At 33.0% G+C, this 22,553-nt stretch overlaps 2 protein-coding genes across 2 annotated transcripts in view; one reads left to right on the top strand and one right to left on the bottom strand.

The window, feature by feature from the left end:
• The window catches only part of Cdc73 (cell division cycle 73), a 114,823-nt gene that overhangs the window by 43,197 nt on the left and 49,073 nt on the right, over positions 1-22,553 (top strand). The gene's annotated exons all lie outside the window — the stretch shown is intronic.
• On the bottom strand, positions 12,847-19,343 carry B3galt2 (beta-1,3-galactosyltransferase 2). Its single transcript, XM_075988164.1, has 2 exons — positions 18,657-19,343; positions 12,847-14,406 (listed from the first exon to the last, which is right to left on the bottom strand). Exon 2 carries the CDS (start codon positions 14,280-14,282, stop codon positions 13,014-13,016), a length of 1,269 nt encoding a protein of 422 aa, XP_075844279.1. The 5' UTR covers positions 14,283-14,406; positions 18,657-19,343; the 3' UTR covers positions 12,847-13,013.

The raw sequence follows: 22,553 nt of genomic DNA, 5'->3' as shown, positions 1-22,553 counted from the left end.
GCCATTGCTAAGTCTAATGCATGGTATTTTTTTTTATTCAGAACAAGCCTTTGCATAGCAGTTTTGCCTCAAGTTTTTAAATAACAACAACTTCTTTGTGGATTTATTTCCTTTTTTTTTTTTTTAAAAAAACTTACTTGTTTCGGCCTTGCTTTTTTTTTTTTAAAATATTGTGTTATTGGCTTAGATTTGAACCATGTCTAGATAGGAAAGAACTTTCTAGTATGACTTACCAGCCTATTTGTTGCAGCAAATTAGGCATTAGCTTTTTACTTGTTTTGTTTTTTTTTAAAATGTGAAAAGGGGTGTGACTTTCTTAGGTTTTGTTGTGAGGTTCAAATGTATAAATGAATACCTTGAATTGTATTGTCCTCAGGCTGTTTGATAATAGAATGGGATTCACTTTTAGTTTTGGCATAATTTGTTTTATCATGCATGTAAATTTTCTGTTCTGAATAGAATAGCCTGTTCTTTTTCTACTTGACTAGTATTTAGAGTGAAGACATTTGGCGAATGGATATTATTACCTTATTATATGAATACTTTCTTTGTGATAGAGAGTTTATGATTAGATATATTATTGCATATTTTGTCAACATAATCAGCATTTAAGTGGTAAGGTACTTAAAGGAGATGAACTGGAGCAGAGCATAAGTACAGATATACCAGAGAATTTTAATGCACATACAAGTTTTATAATATCATTTAGTGTATGTATCTTACAGAGTTTTATTAAAAATCCACTTGTTCTTTTGGTAAGCAATTTGTATAATCAAATTCACTAATTGATTTTATTTACTCAATATCACCTTTAAGAGATGTCAATAACATGTATAACATATACTTTAAAATTAATCTAGAGGCTAGAGGAATGGTTTGGGCGTTAAGAATGCTTGATGCTTTTATGACTCATTCCTGAGCATCTACACGATGGCTTACCACCATCTATAATTCTAGTTCCAGGGTACTTGATGCTTACTTTTGATGTCTGAAACCACTAGACATGCGTGTGGTACATATACATACAAGGAAACATTTGTATTGTGAATTACATATAATTCCAAGAGCTGCGTAAAAATAGACTTTAGTTTTTTTAGTTTAATCTCTTATATTACAATTAAATTATTCTGATTTCTATTTCTTGGCATTGACACAACTTTAATTCATTTAATTTGAATAAATTTGATACCAATTTTAAACATTTCTCATTGTTAAATTCTAACCCGTCAACTTATATTTAGGCTGCTACTTTTATTATAAATACCTTGGATCTTCTTTACTATTTAGAAAAATAGATATTAGTTTTTAACATTTTATTTATTTCATGATTGACGATCTGAACCACTTTGTTCATATGACCAAATCTAATACATTTAATCATATGCTATTTAAGTGTGTTAGGTTTTGATACTTTGATGACTGTTGGCTGAGCTTTAGTGTGCTATATCAGATTATAGTGTTTGTAAATGAAGTCTTCAATGAATTTTCAGTCTTTTGTATAATTCTTGCATTCAAATTATTATTTTCCTACTAATATTTTATACTCATTGGGTTTTCTATTAATATTTTGTATTATTTCATTGGATTATCTGCTTATTTCATCTTTTCCCTCTCCCTTTTCCCATCCTGCCCAATCTCATTTGATCTTTAATTCTAAGTTTTGGTTTCTTTTCCAGGTCTTGTTCTTGATGGATGTTTCTTTTAGTGTTGTTCTTCTTGTCTTTCCTGCCTCTCATATTCCTCTGTGAGTGACTGCTCTCATGTTTAAGTATCTGGTTTAAATTCTTACTACTTCTGCTCTGGACAGATCTTAAAATTAGATGCTAAGTTCTTGGAATTTTGGAATACTGCTTTTCTGTGAATAAGTTGAAGACATTTATTTGAAATGGTTGGAAATGGAAACTTTAAGGTCCTGCTTTTGCTAGAGAAAGTATTGTTCTAGAACTGGATTATTTTTACAGTTGAGCGTGTATTACAGTGACATTGAGATAACATGTTCTTTACATTTAGACTTTTTTCAGTTGTATGTAAAGTGAAATAAAGATGTTGTTGGAAACAGGTCATTTTAACTTCTTATGAATTTAACAAATTAATCATATCTTCTGTTGTCATCTACAAGTAGTAAATTCTAGAGATTATTGATCCTGTAATCATATTTTCCCAGATTTGGTACTTTACTTTCAAATAGAGGGTTCTATTTTGCTTATGCTTCTGTTATTATGGTCTTTCACTTGTTGTTTTAAGTATTCTGAAATTAAATCCTTAATATATTTTATTAATTAAATCTTAGAACTGAAGTTAAGCACTCCTTTAATCTTTTAGAAGATACTGAGTTTTATCTTCTGTTATTATTATTAGATAAAACCTCCCCAGTTCAGCTTTTGATGTTATCTTTTGATTTTAGCAATACATCCTATAAAGCTATACATAGTACTATGTAGTGTCCATGAGGGTTAGATGGAGTGGCACAGTAACCCATCATTTTGATGCTGAATATGTGGGTATGTTATAATGTATCATAAATTCTGATATGTTTTTCATATAGTGTAAAAGTTACTGTAGCATTATCAGGAAATAAGACTGTACCTTTGGGCTGAGTATGGTAGTACCTGCTTGTAATCTCAGCATTTAGAAAACTGAGCCAAGAGGGTCATGAGTTTGAGGCCAATTTGAGCCACATAATGAGACCTTATTGATTTTAAATATAAAAGGAAAATATAACTTTAAAGTGAGGGCTGAGGGGTCAGTGTGTGACCTAGCATGTGTGAGGCTCTGGGTTAAAACTCCAGCATCATATAGACAAAACAAGCACAGAAAGCTTTACTAGAAATACTTTATCTTTAGCTGCATTGCATTGTAAAAGATGATCTTCAAATAATTTGAGTCAAATTTGGGGACACCTATGATACATAAAATTACTCAGTTTTTGAGTTACTGATACTTTATGGTGCCATTTACTTTGATAATTTTTTCATTACTTCTTGAATTTGCCACTGTTACTTTTCCTTGTTATTATGTCTAATATTTCTCCAGGTAGAATATATTTCTTTAGATACATAGGTAATGTAACTTAAGCACTAGTACCCGATTGTATTCTGTTTGGTTTGGTCAAGGAGTGGTTTTGAGGTAACTAACATTTATTCATAATGTAGGAATCCTAAAGGTCTGACTTATCACAAGACAGGATAGGAGTTGTAGAATATTTTTGCTTTAATTCTTGACTTTTTATTAATTACACTAAGTTATGTTAATTTCTAAAGACACAGAGTAGCACCGTGCGGTGTTGGCACACACCTTTAATTTCAGCACATGGGTGGCAGAGGCAAGTGGATCTTTGTGAGTTCGAGGCCAGCCTGGTCTACAAAAGCTCTTTCCAGGACAGGCTCCAAAGCTACAGAGAAACCCTGTTTCGGGAAAAAAAAAAAGACACAGAGTAGCAAGGATTTCTTATTGGATTCCATATTTTGATCCTTTATACATTCCAGCTTGATAAATTAAAGTTAGCTTAAATCCTGCCTTCTTCCTTAATTCCAGTTTAGTGTTAAAAGGCACCTTAGTTTTTTTTATGTCATGGCATAAAAGATTTTTTTTTTTAATTCACCCATAATGAATGCAAAAGTCAGAGAAATACTGTGACAAGTACCACTGTAGAAGACTATGATTAAGGACGTGTGTAGTTATACTGTGTTGTCAGGCACCGACTGTGCAGTTTCAGGATAGCACCACTGAAAACATTTCAATTTGTAGTATTTATTTGAAAGATGTAAAGGTACACCATAGAATGAGATACTGTTTGAAAGTTTTCTTCCTAAGAATAACTGGATTAGGTAGAAAGTTTTCTTCACATTTTACTCAGTTAATATTTTACAAATAAAATTCATTAAATGGATTATTTTTCTAATAGAAGTGTCTTCTCCTCTTCCTTTCTGTCTTCCCTTCTTTCCCTCATACATATAATGTTGATATAAATGTGCTAGAAGTTGCCTCATACTTAAACTGAATAAACACATTTGTATCTGTTGTTCAAGAAATACATATTGTAACAGGTTCCAAGAAGCTGGCATGCCTGGAAAGCATTGGCTCTTTCCTTGGTCTAGAGTGGGAATTAAGACATGATGAAAGCCTGAAATTTCAGTCTCCATTCTTCATTTGTTTCCTTTTCTTAGTGTCACCTGTTTAATGGGCAAGTAGGCACATTAATCATTCAAGAAATGGCTATTTATAAGTGAGTGATAACTCAGGCACAAGGATGAGTCATTTCTTAAACCATCAGTCACCTTGAACAACAATGTGGAACGGTGAGACTATTTTTCAGGATGAGAGCAAGTTTCCTGTGATGGGAAGACTGTACCCTGGTACAGACTGTCTTCTAGGAACCAGGAGTCTTCTTGGGAATGACAGTAATTACTGACAGATTAACAGCTTCTTGTTATATAGGAGTTGATACAACCCTTAGTGGGTCCACACCTTTCATAATTAAATATATGTGCTTCTCTAATTCTTCTTTTTATTTAGTATAAAGCTTGTATCAGCACTATGAGACCAAAATTTGGGGTTGGACCTCTTTCTCTGTTAGTATTCCCAGTATTCATGAAGTTTAATGGAACAGAGGGCTTAGGTGTATTGTATTATGACTGCTTTAGTTTAATGGAACAGAGGGCTTAGGTGTATTGTATTATGACTGCTTTAGTTGGGCCTTCTGGTCAGTGTCACCCTACTGTTTATATTGGCCTCTTGCTTATGTTATGTTTGTTCTTGTCCACCGAAACATGCAAGCTATCCTTTTACGTAATGTGAATATAACACATACCCTCTGTGTCTCTGTAACTTTAGTTTATTTCGCCTAAATAATTAATGATGTCTCTAGAAAAAGGTTGTTTTCTAAATCATTTAAGCTTCTCTTTCAGAAATGTTACCATTGTGTTTTTAGTGAGATGTGTACTAGATGGTAAGATGAAAAGTGTGAATTAGGAGTTGGGGGTGGTGGCGCACGCCTTTAATCCCAGCATTCAGGAGGTAGAGGCAGGCAGATCTCTGTGACAGGCTACACAGAGAAACTCTGTCATAAAAAACAAAACAACAAAGCAAAAAAAAAAAACAGTGTGAATAAGAACACTTTCAGACTACTGGATTTTTTTTTGTTAATTTTTGTTGTTTTTCAAGAAAGGGTTTCTCTTTGTTATTTCCCTGACTATCCTGGAACTCACTCTGTAGACCTGACTGACTGCCTTCAAACCCACAGAGATCCACCTGCCCCTGCTGCCTCAGTGCTGGGATTAAATGTGTGCACCATCATTGCCCTCTTCTTCTTTTTCTTAATGTTGTCTAGAGATCAAAATCTCTGATGATGGGAGGTGTTTTAAACAAAAATTTAAAAACCAAACTTTAAGAAAAAGAGCAAAATGCTAGATTATTCTGTCATTTCTAACCCCAGACAGTGTTTTTACATTGTATCAGGCCTAGCCAGAAAATTTTGTAATTAGAGTTCTGTTGGCTCTGCCTCCAAAGGATATGATGTTAGGAACATGGGCTCCTTATTTATTGCAGCATAGTCTTCATTCTGTTAAATTGCAGAGACTAGTACAACTTTAGTTATTCTTCTGAGAGGTTTTGCTAAAGAGGAAAATGCTAGATAGTGTTCAGCTTTGTATTTTATTTTTGTCTGTCTGTCCATCTATCTACTTATTTTTCCAGCTATTATGCTATTAGCTCAGATTAGCTTTGATTTCACAATTCTCCTGCTTCTTCTGCCTACTAATGTTGGGGTTAAAGTCATGAACCACTACACCTGTTTTCAGCTTCTATTCTTTAACTTATAAATTGCTCTTGGATTCTTTCTCATTCCAATTTATTCCCATGGAAAAGCATACTATGGGCATGGAATCCCTATCATACTAGGAATAGTTTTGTCTGCTAATCTTCCATCATTTAGTATTTTTTCTTTTTTGGCTACAGTCATAAAGTAAGCAAACAAACCAAAAAGTTGGAGAAACTGGTGCAATTAAAGAACCAACTTAGTGCTCTAAAGGCCTAAAGCTGTAAGAGCTCTGAGGATTTGTATGCAGGAACTGAATATATATATATAATATATATATATTTTATATTTAATTTTTGGTCCAGTTATAGTTTTAGTTAAAATAGTAACTGTTTTTCTTTGTTAGCCTTTTTTTAAATAAAAATTTGGGTTTTTGTATGTTATGGACAGAGTTCTCTTTAATCTCACAGTTTTATTTGTTGCTGAATTCATTTTATTTTAAAATAAATTTTATTGTCTGTTTAACATGGTGTTATAAGATACATATATAGTAAATTGGTAATTGTAATGAAATAAATTGATAAATCAATTGACACAATCAGTCTAGTTATCTAGATACTTCATCCTAGTCAGTAGAGAGCCTCTTGAAGTTGTGACCTAATATATTTTGACTTCATTAATTCTCATTCCTTGATTTCTGGCAAAGTCATATGTTTATTTTCAACTACAGATACGGAACTTAGCATTTCTGCAAAGATAAGTTGTTGATTTATAAGGCAGTGGTATCTAGAAACTGTAACCTGAGCACTGAAAGTGTTCAGTGCACCAGGGAATTGGTCAGTGCTTGTTGCCAAATCTAATGGCCTGAGTTTAGTTTTGGAACTCAAATGGTGGAAGGAAACAACTAAGTCCTACAATCTGTCCTCTACTTGCTGTGGCATATGTGTGCACAAGCACATGCAAACACACATAGAGTAAATAAATAATTTGGTGAAAAAAATTTTTGAGACAGGCTGTCTCTGTTATGTAGCTCTGGCTGTCTTAGAACTTGCTTTGTAGAGCAGCCCGGCCTTGAACTCCTGGAGATCTACCCACTTTTGTTTCCCAAGAGGCTTAATTAAAACTAGTTAAAAAAAAAAGTTCTCTACCATTGAGGCTCCTTTTGTCCTTTGATATTTTATTTTATTTATTTTTTAAATATTTATTTATTTACTTACTTACTTACTTATTTATTTATTTATTTACTTATTTATTTATTTATTTATTTATCTATCTATCTAGCTATCTATTTATTTATTTATTTATTTATTTATTATTCTGCCTGTGTGTATGTCTGCAGGCCAGAAGAGGGCACCAGAACTCATTACAGATGGTTGTGAGCCACCATGTGGTTGCTGGGAATTGAACTCAGGACCTTTGGAAGAGCAGGCAATGCTCTTAACCGCTGAGCCATCTCTCCAGTCCGTCTTTTGATATTTTAGTAGACAGATACAGAAATTTCTTTTAAAATGCTAGCCAATATCTTTTATATTGCTAGTATAATAATTCCAATGTAATCCTAAAACCAGAGTTTTTGCTTAAATTCTTCCTATCATAAAAGAAAGAGTTCTTCTGTTGTTAACAAGGAAGGAACGTCCACCTAACCTTATGCTTCACTTGCTTCCTTCTTACAAGTACACTTATTCTGTTGTGAGGGCAGCATTTCCAGTAGCTGTCGATTTATTACATTTTAAAGACCTCATTTTCAAATACAACCACATAGGGGGTTGGAACTTTAATGTATCATTTTTTTACATATCATTTCTTAATCTTGTGTATGTCTATAACATAAAGCTTTGTGATAATAATGCCAATGGCTTTTTGCTATTATTTCTACCTTAGATTGTCTCCCACTAAATACATTGTGATGTGCCTTTGTAGCCCATGTGAATTATGATTGTTATCTAGCCTGTGCTATTAAAGTCCTACTTGTGTTGTTACTTTTGTTTTAATTTTGTTTCATATTACCACTATAATTTGGATTCAAACTAATGGTGCATAATTGCTGAACAAAGGGATCAAATTCTTGCAGAATTTTGCTAAATATTGCAAAATCATTCTCTTTTAGCATCTGTTTCATTTTCACTTCTGCTAGTACAAATGGCCATCCAGAAAGTTTTTCCTTATTTGTTATTTACAGAGTAGTTTATCTGTACAATTTGATTTAGTATTTGTCTTAAGTCCAGGGTTGACCTTGATTTAGGGGATGTATCATTGCTCTATAATGCCTTACTATTTTTCCCCATTTTCTATTGAGGATGGTCATTGCTTTCTACATCTTCCCTTTTCATATATGGGGGCTCCAGCCTGTATAGATAGCAAGCTTCTCATTTTCTCAGTCATGTTTTAACTATGAAACAATTTTTTTCCCAAAATTTTTATGTTATCACTTGGACATTGTATTGTCTCTGGTTTTTCAATTTTCCAATGTTTCTAACTTTGAAAGAATTCACTTTTTCTTTAAGAACTAATGTTTTTCATTATTGGCATATTTTCCATGAATTTGGAAATTATTCTTGGGATTGAGACACAAACAGATACAGTTCTATGTTTTCTCTATGTGGCTATGCACTTATACAGAGTAAGTTACCAAAGACATCCACATTTTGTCTTGTTATTATAATGTTGGTACCTACAAATAGTAGATGCTTCATAATGTTTGATGAATGATTGGAAACAATGTGTTAAACATTTTATAGTTTACTTGCTTAAGGTTTTGTCTGTCACCCTCTAGTTCTAGAAAGTATAATTTTGGTTTGATTAAATTTAGTTTAACTGCATTACATTAAATGAGTAATTGATATGTTTTAGTTAAAAAGATATAATATTGGCTGGAGAGAGGGCCAGCCATTCTATTATATTGTAGAGGACCTGCATTCACAACTGTCTGTAACTCTAGTTCTAGGGGATCTGTGGCACTAGGCATGCATGCATGGGGTACATATATATGTGCATGCAGACAAAATACTCATACACATAAAATAACATAAATCTTAAAAGATAAGTATAAACTTAAATGGTATGTATTGACACGAAGTAAGGAGAAACATGGATAAAATAGCCCTGATACATCTTCCTAAGATCATGATTCTTATGTGTGGTTAGTACCATTAAAATTTTTTCTATATCCTGAGCGATTTATTGGTAGGGGAGCTTAATAAGAGCATGTTTTGTCCATTTTTAAAGCTTGTCTTTTATCTTTTTGTTTTGTTTTTTTAAATGAGCATTGCTGTGTTGCTTTAACCGATATGGAACTGCTAGGCTGAAGTAATTGAACTATACCTCATCTTCTAGACTAACTGTAGGCAGGCTTCACCATACCCTGCTTGTCTTTTGTTTTATTTTTTATACAAGTTAATTTTGCTTAGTTATAAATAATTATGCTGTTTGACTTCATTTTAGTTTCTCTTTTCTGACTCTGCAATGTCATTTATTAAAGAAGTCGTGCCAACCCCATGTTAAAAGCAATCTAGGAAGAGTAGGTGCTTGAGTAGTTAATATTGCATTTTATTTCATCTGGGATCTATTTTTTTCTTAAATTTTCTGCATTTCATTCACTGTATGGTTTTTGTGTAAATGTGTGTGTCACTCGTGCCATGGCGCACAACTGTAGTGGTTAGAGAGCAGCTTGTAAGTCTGTTCTCTTTTACGCCATGTGGGTGCCTGGGAAAGAAGCCTGCCAGCATCTTTAGATTGTCCTTGAGAAGTGATCTCTCTGTTGTACAGCTCTGACTGTCCTCGAGCTTGCTTTGTAGACCAGGCTAGCTTCGATCACATCAAGATCTTTTTGCCTCTTCCTGGGATTAATGGTGTGTGACACTATGCCTGACTAGACTTAGTCAGAGAAGTTTGTTTTGACCGTACTGTAGATTAGTAGCTGTTAAATGGTGTAGTGGATAAATATGCATGGTATCTTATTTGTCTGCTGAGCATCATCAGTTGTGAAATTTCTAAGTCACTTGCGTATCACTGTAGGTGTAACCCAGTTCCGGAAATAGCAGTATACATGTTTTTCAAAATTAAATTTACCATTCACTAATATCTGCAAAGGGGAAGAGAAATCAACTAGTGGATCAAATATGTTTTCTTTTCCCTTTTCTTATTTGTATCTAACACCTGGTGCCATATGCTAGCAAGAGAAAAGTGCCTGTGAAATCTGTGGGCATGGCCAAAGAGAATAAGTAGAGAATGGCAAATAGTGGAATAAGCCAATTTTGCTTGGGTTTGTAGACCTGTTAGCTTCTGTCATAAGTAAAACATGTAGCAGAACAGCATAATGGATAAGACCATAATCTCTGAGATGGAAGCCTTTTACTAGTATTGTTATTTTATATATATCACCTCCCACAAGAGCCTTTTCTTTTAGTGTTACAAGTATTGTATGAAGTAATGTACAGTACTTTAACACAGTACCATGTACACTGCTTCCACGATCAGTGAATAGTGTGTGATACTATTATTGGTATTATTATTGCAGACTTTTCTGGAACTAGAAATTAATAAAGTTCCAACGAGGATGTGTGTACTTTTGCATATTATAATACATGAAAGAGATTAAGTAAAATGCGAACTATTTAGTCATTAAAGAATTATTCTAATTTTATTTTAAACTAGAGTTATAAATATTGAAACTTGCATTTTCCTTTTGAAATATCTGTTAGCACTTTGAGTGTAGTGGTACCCAGTTCACTCTGTAATCTTTCCTTTGATCAAATCCATGTAGTCATTTTCAAACATTTCTTTCTCATATTCAAAAATTTTCATAGTACTGAGGTAAAGTAGATACTATTAACAACTGATGAGACTTTCATATAGCGGCTTATTTGGCCTATAAAGTTAACATTTATGCTGTTGGAAATGAAATGTGAAAATAAATTAATAATAGAATTTTTATTTTAAAATAAGTTTTGGTTGTCTTCTTAGTCAGGATTTCACAATTTCATCTAGTTTTGCCTTGAATTCTCATTCCTCCTGCATCATTTTCCATGTGTTACTAAAAGCAAAACATACAGTTTTGTTTTTTTTTTTTTCCGAGATAGGGTTTCTCTGTAGCTTTGGAGCCTATCCTGGAACTAGCTCTTGTGGACCAGGCTGGCCTTGAACTCAAAGAGATCCATCTGCACCTGCCTCCTGAGTGCTGGGATTAAAGGCGTGCGCCACCACCTTTATACTGATTTTTTACTTTGGTTTAATCCCCTTTGGGGTCTCAGATCATCATTATCATTATCTTTCAAGTCAATCATGAGAAATATAGAAATGGTTTTAAATTGATACCTAAGAATAAGTACTTAAATATTTTTAAGGATTTTGTTTTTCAGAAGTCAGTGTTTTAAACCCAATAATACTATACTATTATATTTTCAAATATCTTCAGGGTGTTGGTTCTATTCCTGTTACAAACCTGTACCTTAGTGCTCACAAACATACATTCTCCCCCATTTCTTCTGTGGCATAAATCAGAGGGAATTAGTTTACGCTGATAGTCCCTCTGTCTCTCATCACTGCTGTGATTTTTTTTATGTCTTTTTTGTAGTAATACTGGTAACTCTGCAATTATATTGAGTAATTAAGTGAAAAATAATCATTAAGCAAAAGCTGGAGGATGTTTCATAGCTGATTGTTCAGAAACATTTGATGTGGAATAGAGTCCTTAATGCTTCTTATTTAGAAGGGGGGATAAATTTATGGACTCAGTGTATTACAAACTACATTTTTGTACTTCTGGCAATTTATCCTTTCATAATAGGTTCTGTGATAAAATTGTTAGAATTCTGGTCAGGAACATTCTGACTTAATTAAAATTGATAAATTTACATATAATAATACACTTAAGTTAGTGGGTAAAATTGATAAATTTACATACAATAAAAACACTATTTTTAAGTTAGTGGGGCTGTGTTTATTGATGTTAAAATTCATGATGGGGCCAAACAAAATATGAGAACATTTCTAGAACATTCAGTTCAAGGTTTTGGTGCTTACCTTTTAAAAAGTAATAGTACCTTGATAAAAGTGCATTGAATATGTTGTCCATTCCAAAAGCAAACAAACAGTCACCAAACATTTGTAGCTTCTCCCCATCTCTTCCTAAATGGTTTTTAGTTGGTGATGCAGATATTTGTCATTTACCAAATTAGAAACTTAGGTTTGTAAACTTGACATTGAGAGAAATAAGTAAGTTTCACAAAACGATTTAAGTGTTGGATTCTGTACATCTGCCCTCAGGAAATAAAACTTTACTCATATGTTGCTGTTTGGCAGACATACATCTTAAAAATATATTGACTGAAATTTCTACCTGTATTCCTTTTTTTCTTAATTTTTCAACAACACTTCATCATTGTGCTTTTTTTGTTAGTACTTTTGCTTCACTTAGAGGAACATGATTTTATTTCACAGACATACGTGACGTAAGGTATAGTTGTAGTTAAGCATTCTCCATGAGTGCAATATTTTGTCCCAATGCAAAATTCATTGAAATACTGGGTTGGCCCTTAATACTAATGAGAAAACAAAATTTATCTATTTTGAAACCTTTAATAATTCATTTTAAAAACTTGAGCCTGAGACACATTAATTTTTCACATTTATCACATGTCAAAATAATTTCCCCAGTATATATGAGAATTAATAAAAGAAATTATAAAACACTTATCAATTATTTTTAAAAGTAAATGCTTGAATGAGAATTGCATTGCTCAAATGCCTGAATATAACTGAGTTTATGGCATAACTTAACTAAGTCTTATTGTGTGTGGTATAAAGTTAGAACTCTAAAGTCAGGTCAGAAAATGTGTTCTTTGCACAGTTACAAAGTTCCCTTGTACATTAGATTATATGATGAAATTCAAAGTAAACCTAGAACTCTTTTGACTATCTTCATTTCTTAAATTATGATTTATGTGGAAAATGTATGCAGATACACTGTATTGATCCCTAATATAAGACTTAAACCCTTTATGTATGCATGCTTATTGCATGTTAATACAGAGAATCCTTTTCTTTAAACAGTTTTTTTTTAAAGTAGACTCTTTTGGGATACCTTTTTGTCATAATGTTGTAATTTCATGAATTAGCTTCTTCAGAAATTAAAAAAATAGTTTTGAATTCCCTTACATGATGAGCTGAACTAAAACTTGTTCTATGTATGTATCAAGTTTTTAACTATACATGCTTTAAGCAATATTTACAAATTGCACACTTGAACAAAAATAGTCTTTTAGTGTACTTTACGGTGCCGATACCTGCCTGCTTTTTCCTTTGCTGCGTTGGCACAGGCGTTGTGCTTATTTTGTTGTAAATGGTTCCAGTATTTTATCAGTTCACTAGGCTGGAACTGATGAGAGGTAATTAGGTGGCTGTATTTACAGCTTGAGTAAGAAACTCGCCAGTGATTGAACACGAACTCATTGGGAGGGGGCACAGGATCAATTCTCAACTTGGCAAGACAGATCCCTACATACACATCTTCCAAGTGCAAACGACGGATGCCTAAAGAAACCTTAAATATCTTTTCTGCTAGATCCCCAGAAAAAACATAACCAGTTCCTGAACAGAATACAGGGTAACGCTCACTTGGATAAAGGTCTGGTGGCATGTACCACTTGCTGTCTTTGTTTCTGTTAGGTGCGTATCCTCTCATTAGATACCCAGTAAAGTAGTTATGTCTAGGAGGCAGTTCTGGCTTTAGTAACTTGTGTATTAAATACTCAGTGTTGACAAACATGTCACTGTCTGTTTTCATAACATATGGAATATGTGGACAGTATGTTGCAACCCAGTTCATACCCATTAGTGTTTTAATCGTCAGATTATAGTATGTATCTAAGTATTCCTGTTGAATTATATCATGATATTGTCTGCTTTCTTCTAGAATTGCATGTTGAAGGTAGCCATTTAGCTTAATACTTATGCCCAACAAAAAAATCCGTGTGATTTGGATGCCAGGTGCCAAACTTTCATTGCCCCACGTTTGCCGGATAGCTCTTCTTGCTTCTATTTGTCCAGGTTCTGCAGCTATTAATAATATTAAAAATGGACTTTTCTCTTGGCATTTTTCAGGCTCATTGATAATATATTTGAAATGATAAGAGTTTGGATGTCCAGTACCCTTTTCATTATAATTACTTCCATTGGCACTGAGTGTGTTCTCTAGTCCTGTAACTCCTTGTGGTGATAGATCTGTGTTATTGGAGTTAGTTGCTGTCTGAGGCCTCAGAGTCTGAGGAACTGTTTCTTTCCATATGTTCCGAAGAGAGCTGTGATTTGTGTCACTTTTTGTAGAACGAAATCCTCGGAAAGTGTATGTCACAGGGTTTTCTTTGAATCCAGCTCTACCTGGTAGCCAGTCATGATGGTTGAAAAACAAAAACATAGCAAAAAGAAACACCAGGGAAAGTACACCCATAAGGTGGGTCCGGAACAGAGACCTTTTAGCATTCCAGGTCATCTTTGCAAAGCAGCAGTGTCTTCTCCTCCACTGAAGCATGTTGGAAATATCCGGTAAGATGTATGAGGCCAGAAATACTCTTGGGTTTTTTTTTTTCTTCCTGAATCAGTCCTGTTCTTTGGTCATCATTTTCTGGTTTAGTTGTGTGTCCCTTGAAGTCATTCTGTAAAGATGAAGCATAATGGTTTACAAAATGCAAAATCTTACAAACTAACTTGAAAGGACTCTGATTGCTAATAAAAGGACGTTTTTAAGTTGTGAAAAATAGGATAAGCCAGAAGAAAGCATATAATTTGTTTCCTTTTGACAAAATGAAATAATCAAGGTTTATTTCTTTTAAAATATTCTTGTAACACAATGATCACTTGAAAGGTAAGTGATAAATTAATTTTATTGTACTCATTTGATGATCTCAGTAACTCTGGTCACCTGTTCTTTTGACTTAAGGTAAAGATTTTTAAAGTTGTATCATGTAGAAAGAAAAAAAATGTTTAGATTTCTTACAAAGGCTCAGTAAGAAGGCCTTCAGAACAGATGGAAAGTTTATTGACATTAATTAAAATTGATTTGACATGCCATGATGATATGGTTGCACAGTCAGTGTCCTTTTTTGGAAAATGGTCATGTATTGGTTTTGGGACAGACGGTGCAGGTTTGATTGTGGCAGAGTTCAGTTAGTCACAGTACACTGCCTGGCGCATTTCCACTGGCCCCCACTGTTGAAACTCAGTGAGAACATACACCTGTCAAAATTAATTTTCAGGGTCCAGTAAATTCAGTGTGAGATTAGAAAGTAATAACTGATTAATATATAAATATTTTACTAATTTTCACCATCCACCTCAAATAGGAAGTATCCAGGAGATCAGTCTTATTTGTTTATGATTTTGGCAAAGGACATACATTTTTACACAGTTTTTTTTTTGGACTGTATTTTAGCAAAATATAGGCAGTGGCCACTACTATCTTCAACTGCTTTAAACCCTATTTTGTACAAATTATATCTTAAAATATTCTTGAATTAGGTTTTGTTAAAACAAATCTCTGCAGCAATCAGAAATTAGTTTATTTTTTATGTCTTTATAGTAGCATAGCACATTCATTCCTTGATCTTTAAAAAGTTACAAGCTGGATAAAAGAAATGAATGATGCCACATAATGAAAAACTGGTTTTTGCAAGAGGCTTTTCAGCAAAGCATAAACTTATTTGTATTGTATTTGTTAATTGTATTTTGTTTTTTCTTTTTTCCTATTCTTAGATGCTTCTAGATGAAGTGGGGTCATAGAAGTAGTTTGAATTTCAATAAAAGCTGTTTGGAGGAATGGAGACAAATATTTAGCCTTTATTTTTCCAGTTTATTTTTTTTTAAACCAAACTTAGAAGTAGAAGTCATTTATTTAATCATTAATTTTGGGACTTGCAGTGTTAAATTAAATTCGTTTGCTCAAGAAGTGATTTTATTTCAATAGTTCACTGTAATAATTTCTTCAAGCAAATAAAATTTTAACTTAGCCACTTATTTTAACTTATATGTGTAAATGCATGTTCTTATTTAGCTTATCATAATGATCGACTTATTGTTGATGGCAGATTGGTTTAACACTGACACAAATACGTTTAACAAGTAATATAATTTACATGCAAGTCCTCAAGAAATTGACTAATTGTAGCACAAAACTTACACATACCTTACTGCTTAAAGTGTTTGTGGTTATGAATGAAATACTATTCTAGTAGCAGCCACTAGGAGGAGCAAGTAGGTGGGATTTTGAACAAATTTCTAATGTGTACCAGGCACTAAGGTTTGATCTTGTTTCTGAAATTGAATGGTGCTTTTATTGAATAAGGTATTTCTCAAAACTAAAAATGTATTTATTTATATATATGAACGAACAGTGATTTTTTTTAAAAAAAATTTCTAGTTCGATTTTAGTTTATTTACATGGATTAAATCTTACAGTATTGTATAAAGATGAAAGCTGTTTTCATCCTGTGGAAACATGGTTCCTATATGACATGAGTTGAAAATTATAGAGCTTCATGGCCCAATTTAGAAACAAATTTTCCTGCCTGTATTTATAAATTATATTTAAAGCTGAAAACTGTTAAAGGATTTATTGGAAAATTATATTATTTGGTAGCCACTAATGATACACACCCACCTTATGAGTCTAATGAATATTGAAGACTTATGTGTATAAATTTAAAAAGAAGTAACTTTGGAAAGTTCATTTGGTTTGTTTCAGGTGTTATAAATACATACTTATCAGCCTTCTGTGATATAAAATTGCTTAAAACATGGTTTAGATCCAATCATTCAGATACTTTAAAAGTGCAGACTTACAGTTCAAAAAGGAATAAATTCAAGGTCAGATTTTTAAATGAACCTAAGATAATGAAGTATTAACTATTATAGTAAGTTACATTGTTTTCAAGAAAAGTGTACTTAAAGTGATATTTCAAAGTATTTTAGTGTTCTAGAAAGCAGCTAATTATTTTTATTGTAGCTTTGCATTCATTCATAAATTGGTTTTAATATAACTTTATAAGATGGAGGTACATCTTAATTCACATTTCATGAGTATTACATGTTTATAAGTATTAATCTAGGAAGGCTTAGAATCCCTTTACAAATATACCTATTTGATACCCTCCCATTTATAAATGAAACTCATGCATCTAGCCTTAACATTCTTTGCTAAAGTTTCCCAGAATGGGGATATATACGTATATATCTGCAAGTGTGTGCTATTAAAAAGAAAGTAAAATTGCTGTAACTGTTTCTTTTGTTAAACGATAAAATTATTCTCAGATTATAATGTCTGTTGTATTTTAGTTTAGAAAATGAGAACAGGATAGAGACTGAAGTATTTTGCCATGTCTTACATTTTTTTAAAAGTAGATCCTTTCTTTTTTGTTTTGATTATAATACCTTCAGTGTGATTTTGTATTTTATGGATTAAAATTAATAAGGATGTTACTATTAAATGTAACCCCCATATCAACTTTAAAAGTTGGTATAATTATATTAGTTTTTTTTTGAAACAGAGACAGATTTAAGTGATGCTTTGGTAGAAAAACTTGTATACTTTTGTCTTGAAACATTTATTTTAGTCTATTAACTTAATTTCTAATAAAGATACTAGGAAAGGCTAGATTTTTAAAACTTTCATTTAATAGTTTCTAATTTTAATCTGTTAGAATACAGATAGATACTAATGATTGAGAATTGATGTTTATATACAACAAGGTTTGATACACATTCAGTCTTAATTTTACAACGTGGTGCTTCCACAGATCTTAAAATTATTTGCTTTTTTTTTTTATTGTTAGTAAGTTTTATGAAAGTGAGGGGAAAAATCAAAGTACGATAGGTTTGTAAAATTGAGTTAGTTGATCTTCTGGTGTTGATGATTGTCCCCAGGATAGTTTATCTCTTTCTTGTAGACACATGTAGAGGCAATAGATAGATTTTTGTTACATGTGAATAAAGCTCATAAGCCCATTATTGATATTATTTTGATCTTATATTATTAATGAATATTTTCATATCAAACTATTTTATGCTAGATTTTTAATTTCACTTTAAAAATTATCTTTAGGAACAGTCTTATACTCGATTATTTGGAATCAGTTTGTTACTTAAAAGCTCCCTACTTCACTAATGTACTTAGAGCAACTATTTGATATTTCTTTGTTTAAAGTTGTATTCATTGATACTGTAATAATGTGTGACTGACTCCTTGATGGTATTATGCTTTTCATAAACTCACTGCCATATGTAATCTGATGCTCATGTTTTAACTTGTAATATCCTTTTGTAGTTCAATAATACCTAAAATTTGCTGATATACTCTTGACTGTGTTTGTCGTCTCTGAGGAACTAGATATTAGAGCAAAGATATTACTATGAGCTGTTAAGATTTTGTTTTGAAAGGATTTCCCCAAAAAGACCCTATGAAATTAAGATCATATTAGATGTTATTTAGTATAATTTTCCTGCACTATCTTTTGAAAGCCACTTTTTAAAATGTGCTTTAATTTATTAGACAAGGAATCAATTTGACCTAATTTGCTAGAGAATTGCTGGCTTTTTTTTTTAAAAAAAGGGCTACAGATTTTTTTCCTAGTTTAATTTCTCAGAGAATCTTTTTAGTATATCTAATTACTATTTGTTTTTTCTTTAATGTTTGTAATCGTACAGAATTACTCCCAGCTACATGTTTAGTTGAATAAAACAATGACAGCTTGTCTTTTAGAAAAGACAAATTTTAAAATCTTGTATTTAGAGACCCTTTCATAGTTTCAAGGGCAGTGAACTGCATGAACTTGTTTATCAAGTATTAGTGCCCGCAGGACTATAAAATCATAACACATTTTTAATACACAATGTACACAAGACAGCGACATACCTTTCTTTCTTGGTCAGGCCATTTAGGTGGAGAGGATTATGCCCACTGAAAATACTTTTGGCACGCCATCACTTCAGCCAAAGGAAAAAAAAAAAAACAAAAAACCCCCCAAAACGATGCTATCGAACATGCGCACATCCCCCAACAGTCTGCCTCCTGTGATTGCTTTTCACAGTATCCAAAGTGTCCATCTGTCGGCGTGTCTTCAAGTTACCCTTCTTGTTCATATGTGCCCTAGTCTTCAGAGATTTTCCCTGTGTTTTATTTTCTCTCTTTCTTTAAACAAAAGGGCTGTAGTTGTCCGTTCTATTTGGTGCACTGTTGACTCTTCCCGACAGTTGATGCATTGACGCTCTTTACATCTGCTGTATTCTCCGGCTGGACAATGCGGTGCTGTATTCTCTTCTCAGTATCCATATTTCTAGTAGTAGTGCTGAGCTGCAATGTAAAGCAGCAGAGCTGGGGTTTTGTGTTTCAGTTGCATTGGGGAAAAAAAAAAAAGGCTTTGCCTCTCTTCCGTCGTCGTTGCCTGGCAGCTGCAGGAAGGATTTTTTTTTTTTGAGCAGTTTTACTGGGGTTTTTAGTCTGTAATATGAAATCCACGGTTCTTCAGCTGCTGCACAGGCAGGCAGCAGTTTAAATGTGGGCTTGACAGATGCTCTCTCTGACAGAGCAGAATTTAACGTCACTGCTTGGCTGAGTCCCACGTGATTGTTTGCATTCATTTTGACTAAAAGCCTAAGGTAGGGAAAAGCTTAGAAATCTTGCTTCTATGTGTTGTATTATATTTATTCAGAACAAATACAGTGATGAGTGAGTATGATTATGAAATGGAGGTTATGGTTTTTAAAATCTTTAAACTTATGCAAAGCTTTCTAATATTTTCTGTGTTCGATGGTGGCTTTCATGTTTGTTAAGCTTTTGTAGAGCAGAAGTAACAAAAGCTTTCACATGCAAGTTGGTGTAAATTAACTCTTTGAGTACATTCCTGCTCTTATTTTGTCTAAATTGTTCTGATTTTCTAGTCTAGTTAAAACATCTTTTATTTGTAATTTAGGATTTCCTGTCCCCATTTTCTAGAGCTTATCTAAATCAGTTGCCTTGGATTACTTTATTGATTATGGTATGAATGATTATGATAAGTCTACCCTTTTGCTCTCTGCAGTTTTTAGGGTTCTTGAAAGTAGTGAAGTTAGTTTTAAATCACTTTCTTGTTTTCAATGTTATATTTTTTTTACTTAAAAATTACATGTATCATAGAATTAGAAAATGATAAAGTAGATATAACATACATGCCTAGATTTTTTTTAATTGGTGAGGTCTACATGATTGCATTTGGCTAAAATCCTAAGGTAGAGAACATTTTAGAACTCTACTTTTTGTATAATAAATATCGCACATACTTATACATTATGCATGTATGTGTAAACAAGTATAGTTATGACCTGGAGTCCAATGCTTCTAATAATGTTTAATACTTTTAAATGTGGTTCAGTAAAATGCCATCAAACAGGTTTTATAAACATCAGAAACTGAAATCCTTCTCAGGTAAAGTTATCTAGGCACCTGGGCGCTTGGCCATCTTTGACAGGTATTTTTGTTATTTGTTTTTAATGGTCATAATTAACATTTCCCTCTGATATTCTAGAGACACTAACTACTAGAAATTTATAGTTTTAGAGCTTTGCTGTATATTTTGGGTATGCAGACTTCATTTATTTTTCACACAGTGAGAAATATTTCAGGTGAATAAAAATTGTACTTTAAAAGCTTTAAGTTTTTGTCTTCATGTTTTACTTACATTGTGCTTTGTTGATTTAGTTGTGCCCTATGACACAAATTTAGTTTGTGTCTTACATCTCCTAGAAAAATTAAAAAAATAAAACTGGAGGAAGAAAAAAAATAACTATAAAAGGAGAAACTTAAAGTTTAGAACTTTGGCCTTCCTTAGTTACATTGTGAGAGGAGGACTGAAAGTCGAGTTTCTTAGCATTTGGTTCTTAACACTCCATACATACTATAGTGTTCACTGCTTGTTGGGGTCCGTGTGTCCCACCCCCACCCCTGCTTGCTTAATTAGCCACACACTTAAGGAAATGATGTTTATTGAATCTGCTTAAATGAGTTCTCCAAAGTAGAAATGGACTGGTATTTTGCTTGTTTGTTTTGTTGTTGTTTTATTTTTTGAGACAGGCTTTCTCTGTGTAACAGCCCTGGCTGTCCTGGAACTCACTCTGTAGACCAAAGCTGGTCCCAAACTCACAGAGATCTGCCTGCCTCTGCCTCCTGAGTGATGGAATTAAAGACGTGTGTCATCACGGCTGGCAAAAGTGGACTTCTTATTATCAGTGATTCCTAATAGTAGGGCTTGCATGAGATTTGGGAACTGTACAATTACTGTTGAGTGATCAGTACCTGAGCTGGTATGTAAATGATCTTCCCTTATGATCATTTTATTATTGTAATATCTATTTTACAAGTGAGGAACTGGTACTTAGAGTTGTGAAATAATTAACCTAAACACCAGCTAGTTACTGATGGGAAAGAGGGTTAGATTAGAATTTTGAAACATGATTATTTAAAAATTTCAAACTGAATTTCTATAATTTATTCTTAAATTTTATACTGTGTGGCTGCTTGAGAAATTGTGAAACTTTCCCCTCCAATATTGACATAGTACCCCAGGAATCATTAATAGAATACTGAATGTATTTTTACTTTTTTTCAATAAATGTTTATGAATAAGCTACTAAATGCTAACATATACATTATGACACAGCTTATTAACTATAGGGAATATAATGATGACAGAAAAAATGCCCTACCTTCTCGAGGGCAGGACAGTGTAATTATTTTGCCAGTTATTGTTAATATATTTTACATCTATCTTTTGGTAATACTGAAAGCTGGGCGGTGCTAGATAAGTTCTCAACTTCTGCTCTGCATCTTCTGCAGTGTTTTTTTATTTTTAATTCACAGCCATTATACATATTCGTGTGGTACAGTGAGACATTTTATACAATGTGTAATAATCATCCCAAGACAACTGGCAGATACACAACTTCTAAGATGGCCTTTTTGATATTGAACTAGATTTATTATGGCTCTCAATTATTGAGGGCTTCATGGATAACTCAAAAAATGGTTCCTTTCTATGTTGGGTTGAAACCTGAACTGCCCACCAGTGAGATGTTTTTTCTGTCGATTGCTATATAACAAGTGTTTATATGACAAGAAGATTTCTAAGAATGACAATTAGAGGTTCCTCTGCATGAGGCATAGTATACAGATAGCAAGAATTTAAATCAAACTATTTTTACCTTTTTTTTTTTTTAAATTTTCGAGACAGGGTTTCCCTAGTTTTTGGTGCCTGTCCTGGAACTAGCTCTTGTAGACTAGGCTGACCTCAAACTCACAGAGATCCATCTGCCTCTGCCTCCTGAATGCTGGGATTAAAGGCGTGCGCCAACACCACCCAGCTACTTTTGTTTCTTTAGATTTATTAACAGCTTAAAGTCTAGATAGATAGAGCAGCTATGAAGTAAAATTTCCATTACTGATGTCTTCCAACAACTTTAGCTTCTCAGGCAAGAGAAATGGTAAAAATCTGTGACAGGAGACCTTGTACAACTTCTTTTAGTCTGATTTTTTTTTAAAATAAAACTGAATTCTGTGTTTAAACCAACTCAAATAATTGTGGCAGGTTTCTTTGTCAAACTTAGCAAACTGACAGTTGCTTTGCCAAGTTTTATAGCTATAAGTGGCATGTAAGTGTTGCTTACAAAGATCTGTTTTTATTTTCATAACACAGGCCTTATGTGGAAAAAAGGTGTCGATTACTTCGGGTATTGTGGTTCAAACTGTCCACATGTTTCTCTCTCTCTCTGTCAGAATTTT

The sequence above is a fragment of the Microtus pennsylvanicus genome, chromosome 10 (assembly GCF_037038515.1).
Source record: "Microtus pennsylvanicus isolate mMicPen1 chromosome 10, mMicPen1.hap1, whole genome shotgun sequence".
In the NCBI taxonomy this organism is placed as follows: Eukaryota; Metazoa; Chordata; class Mammalia; order Rodentia; family Cricetidae; genus Microtus; species Microtus pennsylvanicus.
Note: the sequence above shows the minus strand (reverse complement) of the source record. Positions and strands in the feature narration are given on the sequence as shown.